This window comes from Lissotriton vulgaris, chromosome 6 (assembly GCF_964263255.1).
Source record: "Lissotriton vulgaris chromosome 6, aLisVul1.2, whole genome shotgun sequence".
NCBI lineage: Eukaryota > Metazoa > Chordata > Amphibia > Caudata > Salamandridae > Lissotriton > Lissotriton vulgaris.
In genome coordinates this window covers 1,264,568,620-1,264,579,070 of record NC_141694.1, presented here as the reverse complement: position 1 = coordinate 1,264,579,070, position 10,451 = coordinate 1,264,568,620, and the positions used below count along the sequence as shown (strand labels likewise).

The following is a 10,451-nucleotide window of genomic DNA, read 5'->3' as shown; positions in this document are numbered from 1 at the left end:
GATGTCCTCAGGATAATTCTCTCTCAATCTTTGGGCAGCTTCTTTCACTTCGGCGTCTGTCTTTGATGGGAACACATTCGTACGCATGCTCTAGTGGGATAACATTGAACTAAGTAGTGTGCATGGTTCGGCCACTATATGGGGATGACCATCACTACTGTACATTACACGTACATAGGGGGCAGATTTACAATAAACGAATACAGCGCGGTGCAGAAACTCATTTTGCTGCGCTTCATTAGTTTTGAGTAAAGAAACATCGGAAACCCAATAGACCCTTGGAGGCTTGGGACATGTTCCAATTAATAGGTGAGGATGCCTACAAGGGATTTACTTCAAAGAAACTAAACAAACACCAATAACATGAATAAATCCGTTGTCAAGCCCTCCAATGGTGACTGACTAATGAACAATCAAAATTTAAATTGACGTATTTGTATCATGAAACATCTATTCCAAAGTATTTTTGTAATAGGAAATGAATCTGAAACAACCGAAAATAATTCCAAAGAAAACTGAATAGCTGTAGAAATAGATGAACTGGTCGACGTTTCGGTCTCTGTGGCTTAAAAGTCCATTAGACCATCTTCAGGATGATGAATAAAAAGTTAGTAATTGACCCTTATATCTGGTCAAACAATATAATAATTGCACCAGCTGAATCTCAAATAATTTGGAACTTCCAGATAGCTAACGCAGAAATAGGGACTGAAACCCCAAGCCGAATGGAGTAATTGCTCACAGTAAAAATCTAGCCGGCGTAGCTCCTCTCACTAATCGCTATCGCGGTCTATGGTGATAGCAGTTGGTGAGAGGAGCAACACCGGCTAGATTTTGCTTGACGGCAGCGAGCCATATCGGCAGTAAATCCGTTGGATGACTGCAAGTAATTCCTCCAATTAATGCATTTCTCCTTGTTGCGCCTCCCTTCACCTTCCCTGGCGAGGCATACCATTCAGACGCATTTCCAGATTTACGATTTCTTGTAAATCTGGAAATGTGTCAGGTTCCATGGGTGTTTCCTGGGAACACCCACAGCAACACCCATGGAACACCCCTTTCACACAAAGTGCTGCTTGTAAAGGGGCGGTATTTACAAGGACAAGAAAATCCACGCAAGGTGGCTTTTTCTGTCCTTGTAAATATGGAGCAGAAAAATGCGCTGCTGGTGCATCAAAAAAAGTGACCACTGGCAGCGCAAGGGGCTTGTAAATCTGCCCCATAGTTTGCACCATATTTTTTTACAATCTGACAGCTGCCAGAAGTTGAGCTTTTAAGAGAGAAACTGTTTTGTGAATCTGATATCTCTGGTTTCTGTACTTTAAATTGTTAATGGGTACATACATTAATACAGTGTTTTCTCTATAGAGTCTTTAATGTAACGTTTTTGTTTGTTTGAGTTGATTAATTTTTTTAATCTTTTGGAAACAATTCAAGAAAGCTTGATTGTAATTTTCTTTCGAGATCAAATCAATAATATTTTGATCTGTTGTCTTGGGGCCTTTAAAAGAAGTGGGGCCCATAGGCCGGTGCATACTTTGCCTATTTTGTAATCCGGAACAGTCTCTAGGAGTTATAGGTTGTCCTAGTCCTGTCTTTAGTCTACTAAGTTTGTTATGCACATAGCTACATACAGCACAGCATCTCTACCCCTATACCAACCACTCATGACTCTAAATCTCCCCACTTGTGTCATCGATTAACCCTTGAAAACATGTTTTATGGCACCCTATCACAATCCAACCCACAAGGAAAAAACAGCACAACAGGGCACAATACTCCATCAAGAGTGGCAGTGGTGCGTTCAAGCAGATATTCATGTGCCTCCATAAGGGAATTTCTCTGAGCCAAGTTCATCTACTGAAATCAAGGGATCTGGATCATGTTTGCTTCATACTCTGCTACATGGAATAACAAATTATGACCATTCTAGAATGTCAAAGCTGCTAGATTCAATGCCACGACAGTTCTGACTTGGGGCAGTCAGCCAACAGTGTCTGGGGACCATAGCCAAACAGTGGATGGTACACATACACTGACACACACACTGCAGCCTATAAGATAGAGTACTTGAGCACAGGGAGATAGTGGGAAACAGCCATTCCAACGCAGCTGTTCCCATGCATGCCATTACAATGCATGCGTTACACATTTTTTTACTATGCATATGATTGTGGAAACGGCAGCATTGGTAGGCAATCCACGTCGTTAGAGGAACCGGAGAGACTCCTCTGCTTCCTCACAACAATGTGCACCACAACTCAGATGAGCTGCCTGCATGAGTTAAGGGGATTGGGCTGGGGACTACTATTTTAGGGGTTTGAGTTCAAGAAGGCTGGGGGATGGGGGGATGGGGGGCACAAGGGTAGTATTTTAGGGTTTAGGGTAGGGATGGGGGTGGGGGTGGGCGACAGAGTGGTTGCTCAGGGGTATGGTTTTAGGGTTTGAGGCAGGAGAAGGGCTGGGGGCCAGGGGTTTGCGTAGGTGTAAGGTTTTTTGATTTAGAGCAGGAAAAGGGCTGGAGTCAGAGTGGGGTCACGCAGGGGTAGGGCTTTAGGGTTTATGGGAAGGCTATTTTTTTTAGAAGGGTTGGTGGCAGGGGTGGGGTACGTCAGGGACTGGGATTAAGGTTTAGGGTAGGGGTCCAGGAAACCTTTGCCACACATATACCTTTAACATACATGCTTTTACAACGAAATTTGTTGTAAAGGCATGCATGCTAAAGGCAAATTCGTTGAAATAACATGCGTTGTAAAGGTTTGCATTGTAATGGCATTTGCGTTGTAACACATGCATTGTAAATCTGATGTAAGGACACTACATCTTTTTGAACTTACTTACGTCTATCACCTTAAACAACAGCGTAGAATGTTGGCTATGTACCGTGGATGTCATAGCACTCTACACTTCAAGTCCACATAACGAAGGCCTAGAAGCATTAGAATGGTGCCTATTAAAAGATGAAAAACAGGATGTCAGCAAAGTGTTCCTTTTGGAACTCATGCATTACGCACTGTACCACAGCTATTTTGAATGGCAAGGCAAATTTTACAATCAATGCAATGGAACATCAATGGGCTTCGGGGGAGCTCCCTCGTAGGCTAACATTTTTATGTCCAAATTTGAAACAGAGCACATCCTACAAAATCCGGAATGGACAGACCATCTAGTAGTCTTTAAAAGATACATTGACAACATATTTTTAATATGGAAAGGTGACAAGTCCAAATTGGAAAGAAACATTGAAATTATCAACACTCATCATGAAAGGATCAAATTTACACACAATATTGATAAACATTCTATAGCATTCCTGGACGTTCAGGTTACCATAGAAAATGATCAACTGAACACAAAAGTATTCATCAAAAAAACAGACAGAAACACCAGCCTTTTGTACCAAAGTTTCCACCCTGAAGCCTTGAAGAAACATCTCCCGGTCTCACATTTCATTAGATTAAAGAGAATCACTTCAGATGGTAACAACCTAAAGGATTCGATTGAAGAACAGGTCATTAAATATCGAGAACGAGGATATCCTCAAGATATTTTAGATGAATCCATAAAAAGAGTGAATCAATTGTCTAGAGAATCCTTACTTGAATCCAAAACAGCATCAACAGTGAAGAAAACGGTTTGTGTATTAAAATTTTCAACTGAGGCACAGATAATTAAGAGGATAATTAACCATTATTGGTCTTTAATAACAGCAGAACTTGACTTGCAAGGATTATATAGTGATTGCATAACTTTTGCATTTCAGAGATCAAAAAATCTAAAGGAGTTATTGAACAGCAAAAAAACAGAGATCACATCATACAAAGGAATGCTTAGATGTCAAAACTGTGTTCACTGCAATAATGTCATGACAGGCAACATTCTGATGCATCCTACGAAAGGACATAAAATAGAGCTTCGTCATTCCAGCACTTGTGATACCAAGAATGTGATGTACGCAATTAAATGCCCGTGTGGAAAAATGTATGTAGGTCAAACCGAGAGGAAAATCAAAATACGCATGTCAGAACATAAAAGCAACATTCGATTAAAGAACTTGAAATCTACTGTAGCAACTCACTGGACAGAGGCTCATCATCAGATATCGCAATTAAAATTCACAATACTTGAGGTAGTGCCACAACGTTGCAATATGGATCCACTAAAAGCAAGACTGATGTCTGAATTTTATTGGATAAAAAAATGTCATTCCCTACATCCATCAGGGATGAACGACAGGATAGAACTTTCATGTTTTTTGTAAATATTCTTGTATCTCTGACATTGGCTGATTTCCTAACCTGATCCCCGAGCATACTTTTTTACTGTCGCAAGCTCTCCATTATTGTTTACACATTCACAAATGATGTAGGTGAGCGATGACCAATATTTGTTATTCTTCATTCATACAACTTCACATACATTTGTGTCCCATTTCCATTCCATTATTTCTATGTTCCGTCCATTAACGTTATTTTAGCTTGTTTTCCACAAATTTCTACCTGTTAGCCAGCGCATCACATCTATACATCTTCGATTATATTATGTTTATATTCGCGAAGCACGTGATTCATGTTTCCTAGTAACTTAAGGAAAGCTTTCCGTCACGTGATTGAAGCAGCCTCTGACTGCTCCAGCACAGAGTTTACTGATCCCTTCCACGTGACACGTGTCACGTTTCTGATTACAGATTGGCCTACGATAAGCTCCCAGTGAACGGCTCCATCTTGAAGCCAACTTACTCCTATCACGTTACACGCGTCACGATGTTAAAAACACTAGTGTATCGGCTTCTAGCCACAAACTGACGCCGTCAGAGAACACGGAGGGAATATTCTGAATGGCATCTCCACTCGCAGACTCGCGTTGTCTATAGAGGTAAGTGTGAACGTTCGCTCGCATTCATGTATTGCTTGCGGTTATGCAAGCTCAACCGAGGTGCTCCACCGAGGTGCTCCTGAATTAGACAATCGCCAATACTGTTATTTACAAATCTTGGACCCATATTTGGTTTAATTCCAATGTGTCGTGATAAATAAGAGAAAGAAGGAATAACAGTATTGGCGATTGTTCAGTTCATTCTTAGGTCAGTGGCTTGGCCTTACTGTTGGGAGCCCATACCCAGTAGTGTTTTCTAACCTGAATTAGACAAAGCACCCTCCTTATTTACTGCTGTGTTATCGTACCATGTTCACCCCTTAATTGATAGTTTGTTTTAGTTTTCTGGTACTCCCTTGCATCATGTATTAGTACAACCTCCATCACAGCACATATAAGACCACATTATGCACCTAACAATGTGTAAAAACCTTGAGCACACTATGCATGTATGTCATATATTCACCAATGCTGATTGAATATTGCTTTTTGTTAGTGACCTAATTATTATTTTTCTAGTGACTGAACTGGTCCTGTGTTATTCTGTTTACAGACCTCTGAAGAAGGGTCCTTTTTCCATTGACCCGAAATGCATTGGGTATTATAGTCAACAAAAAGGATTATAAAGAAAATTATGAATTGAATTGATTTTTGGCATCAAAGGATTGAATAAAAGACGAATGATCTATGAACTTGTTTGAACATTCATTAAATAATGATTATAGTTATGAAGAAACAACTCTGTTTCCAATAAAAAGAGCGCACACCTATGTAGCAACGCACCCTTGTCACGCATTCTCAATAAAGCTGATGTAACATCATACATCCAAGGTAGTGAAACCCCTTCTAGAGTCGAATGGCTACTGCCATTAAACAAACAGCCATGGCAGAGGAGGACAGCACAGGAGAGTATGTGTTCCCTCACTATCACTTTTCTGGGGATGTACCTCTGATGAGCAGACAGAAGCTACTTGCCTCTATACAATGTCCAAAAGATGCTGGTGATACATAGCATCTCACATATTTTTAACTACCACCAGACAATCACAATGCTCTTCTACCACCGGAACAATTTCATATATGTCATCATTGTCTTGCATTTTATGTTGCTTCCATCAGTAGTATGCAGAAATCAGGTAAACACTGCCCTTACCGATCATGTTGGGCACATTGCCACCAAAAAAGGCAGACATCAACCTATCCTCAACATCACAGTCAATTCTCCTTGGCCCCACCCACTGCCCTATTCCTATGTGCCTGCCTACTGCCAGTTTCTATATTCTCATCTTTGCCCTGCTCTGCATTGATCCTCCACTTTCCCTTAGGCATAAAACCTGGGGCAGATGATTGAGCAACGCTGGTGTTATACCCATTCTCATACTCTCCCTCAGTCTCAGTGACCTGGAAACCCCATTGGATTTTTCCCAGCATCCACCACATGCATCCATCTGCAAATCTCACACTGTAACCAATACCCACCCAACTCCTGCATCTATAGCCCTAGCATGAACATTATCTTATTTCATTGCTTTCTGTGTACTTACTTCCCTTGGTAATTTAGTTGTTGCCACATTTGACTTGCGCAGTGCTAGCCTCTGCTATGTGGCATTCCTACATAGGGGAAAGGAGAGAACTCGCTGACATGCCAATTTCTTATGTTAGAGAGAAGGAGTTAAAATAGTCAATGATGTGACGCAGAATATGCATTGAGGCAAGGACAATAACTGTATTCAGTTCATGACAAAATAATGTGAGTAGACATAATAAAATCCATGGATGTAGATGCACATCCTGCCCATTGATGTAGGCCTTAATATCATGACATAGTAAACATGCATTGCTTAGTGTTGGAAGTGATGGGGAGGGCCACTGGGGGTACATCACAATGGACACTCTTCCATAAGCATGGCACAGTGTGGCGACTGGCAGAGTTACAGTAGGAGTAACGGTGCGGCCATCTCACCTCCGATTCAATGGGGTCCAAATGAAGCTGGCTCAGTTGTTTTCCAACATCACGTGAGGACGTGTATGCAAGCAGAGGAGACAAAGTCAGAGCTGCAAACCATTTTGTCTCACATCAAAGCTTTATCATGTAGCTCAAACGAGAAATGTCATGCATAGGAACCCCTGCAGACACCAGAGCTCAGTCAGGACATGCATATCTATGCAGTGATACCCATTAAGAAACTACGTGGACATTATCCCTTCAATATGGTTAGTACCTGGGAAATCATCCAACCAAAGGCATCACTGTGAAGTGCCAAGCTCCCTTGGCTGCAATGCATTGTCTGGGTATCCCACCAGAATATTGGCGACAAGGTATCTTGGGATCAACATATTGAGGCCTACATATCGAGACCCGAAATATTGGGGGAAACATATATATAGGTAGGTGTAGGTTTACACTATACTTAACTTCTCATTATGTAACTTGATATGGTCAAGGTATATAGATAAGGAGTTATCCCATCTGCCAAACTCTATATGAGGCCTAAATCAATGTACAAGTCAACTTGGAGAAAACGAAATCCCATTTCAACTCCTTAAGATTTTCTAGATACAAATTAGAATATTTTGGAAAACACTTTACAAATAATTACTAGAAATTCCAATTTCAAACTACTTCTGTATGAAAGAACTCTATTGTGGCATATGTGAATTTATTTCTGAATATTTCCATATTCTGATGACTGACGATATCAGCAAAAATTACTATGCATCTATGCCAGATTGCTTTTTGACGGGCTTCAGCTATAACAGCTTTAGACACAGACAACAGACCAAACATACCTGATGGTACATTCTGTTATATTACTGGAAGAATTCCATCTATTTCATCGCCTATAGCCTATCATTTAAAACAGCTCTTCATTAATAGACAGGAGTACTTACTATAGATTGTTTGCTCTCAAGAAAATTAAACATTTTAATTTTTGGACTACTTCATGATTGAGCTTCTATCATCGGCCTCAAAATTAGTTAGATGTATCGGGTGGTCAGGCAGACTCAAGCCACTAACTCAACTGACTGCGCTTTTACCCAACTTATTGCAGCATTTCTAAAGACTAGCGACTTGTCACACACAAGAAGGGCATATTTCCCCCTTAAATGCATCCTGCTTTGAAGAAAGAATTCGCAAAATCTTCTCTTGCTGGATTCCAAGTTAAATTTTGTTTATCTGAGATCAATGTTTGTTTGCATCGAGTGCCGCAAAAGGTGTCTGATAGTACTGATGGCGATCAGGTTCACCACAGTTCCAACACCTTTGTGTGATAAAAACATGTCCTATGCTGCTGTTTGGTTGTCCTTGGAGTCATGAAACAGATGCAAATATGTCTACCCACTGGTGTTCAGTCAGATGCAAGATGTGGCAGCGTGATCCTGCGGTTAGGGCTATTTTATTTAGCAGATTGCTAGAACCACAAGGCAAGTTCTTATAACTTAGATTTAGTCATGGTGCTCCTCAATAAAGTGACAGTCTCTTCCACCAGGCGTGTCGCCTCTTTGGCGGTTCCTCTGTGCACAGAAAATCCACCCCCACCATGGCCATAATTGTGGACCACATGCAATCGCTGACCACCCCGCAGCAACACCTCTTTCTCCAATCTCACTGAGGTTCTGGCGGGCCTTAGTCCCACCATCTCCCTGGTACCTTGGACTCCCTCCAGTGAGGGCACAAGAGCGGAGCACCTCTGAAGTATCTCCTTGCTGACTCCGGCATCTGGTTTCAGGCTCCAATCGTTTGGCACTCTTGTCCCACCTAGGGTTACGCTGCTGATCCCTGGGTAGATGTATGTGGAGCCGGAGCCATCACGGACAAAGTGAGTCAGCCATAGAGCTTTCACCTTAAGTATCTGTCCTTGCACTGGGAATATCTCCTGGTCACCAAAGAGCTCCCTTGAGCCAAGACCTGCACAGTTGACAACAATGTCATACTGGCCATGAAGTTCCCACACGTCTTGTACTTTTCCAGCATGGACTTGACCTCCATTTCGTTTCAACCTACAAGAAAAAGAGGGAAAATAACAGTAAATCTCGGAAGCCATCAATGATCTAGCCATTAAGGAAGCAGGCACATTAAATGGTACCATGTTAGAAAATGGTCAATTCACAGTAAAGAACAGACAGGTAGACAAAATCTGAAGCTGGGTGGCACTACAGATGATGCCAGACACATTTCACAATATTGGAGGTATTGCATTTAAATGGAATGATAGCACCACGATTTCTTGTTTGATCATTTCAGGCTCTGATAAGGAAATGATCTCAAGAAGCAGTGGAAATGACTTCTGAGGTGATACCATCACTGGCCACTGGTTTCCCCTCTAGAAAGAACTCAGACTGCTTAGGAGCCAATTCCAAGCGCCCCTGTAATGCCATTTCTTGGTCCACCTGTAGTTCTGCTTCAGCAGCAATTCTGGGCAGTAGCCACAAGAAAAAATCAGGTGGAAAATGTCAGAAAAATCGACCCAGTAATTAGGGAGTAGCATGTGGAAAATGGTGTGGTAAATACCACTTTCACATGTCATTCCCCATTACCAGATGCTGGGACTTATAAATGCCTGGTAAAGATATTGTAATACTGACTGCCATCGTTAAAACGGTCTTCGGTATTATTATGCCTTATTGTGATAGGCTCCTAAGAACCTAATTATGAGTGCTCTGGATGAGAGGGTGTTAATTATGTACCCCTAGAGTAAACAATATCAGGTGTCCTGGTAACTCCAAGGTGTGCAGTATTAACAGGGATTCCAAGCTGGCAGGCGCAGTGCGTCCATTGGGGCGTAGGGGCGTAGCCCCACCAGCCATATGGACCCGCATCGCGGCTGCGGCAATCCTTTAACAATATGTACAACTGTGTACATTACAACAAGTCCGCCGCTGGGACACACCCGGCGATTTCGGAGTGCGCAGGGGGGTGGGGTGGCCTGCTGCAGCTTGAGTCACGTGACAGACAGTCCAGTCCACACACTCAGGCTGTAGCAGACAGACCGTAGTGCGCAAGTGCAATTTGAGTTGCAACTTGCCCAAGCATGCGCAATGTAAGTTCCCCAGCGGGACGGTGGGGTACTTGTTAGCCTGCGTAGCCTGGGTTTACAAGGGGCGACAGGGCGAGCAGCAAATGTGCCCCCCTAGCCAATCCTGGCACTGCATGCAGCGCCAGGATTGGCTGGTCCACCGCGCAGCATCCATCATTGGATGCCGCGCTTGGGGGTGGCACACACTGCCTCAGCTACAACTAAATGGCCAATCACTGCATGGCTTCACACAGTGAATCCATGCAGTGATTGGCCATTTCACCGGGATGCGTGCGTTTACGCGCTGCTGTGACGTCGCCGTCGGTTCCCTCATCCAGAGACGATCGTGTGTGAGTAATCTAGTTGAATTATTACAGATTATCAGTTAAATATTTATATTACAGTTGCACACTGTATATTAGTGTAAATCGCATGCGATTGCTACTGCTTTTTTAACTTTTAGAAGTGTTGTATAAGTGACAGGCGGGCATTTTAGTGGTATTCTTTTTATCTGACGTGTTATCTGACGTGTTAGGATGACAGGTCGTTTTAGTGCAT

General features: G+C 42.4%; 1 protein-coding gene across 3 annotated transcripts in view; it reads right to left on the bottom strand.

Moving 5' to 3' along the window:
* Positions 1–3,184: 3,184 nt before the first annotated feature.
* DDO (D-aspartate oxidase) overlaps positions 3,185–10,451 on the bottom strand; it is a 90,413-nt gene continuing 83,146 nt past the window's right edge. For all 3 annotated transcript variants that reach the window (XM_086927383.1, XM_086927384.1, XM_086927385.1), the window contains one exon: positions 3,185–8,877. In XM_086927383.1, coding sequence (XP_086783509.1) covers positions 8,310–8,877 — 568 coding nt within the window. In that variant the 3' untranslated portion in view covers positions 3,185–8,309. The remainder of the gene's footprint in view (positions 8,878–10,451) is intronic.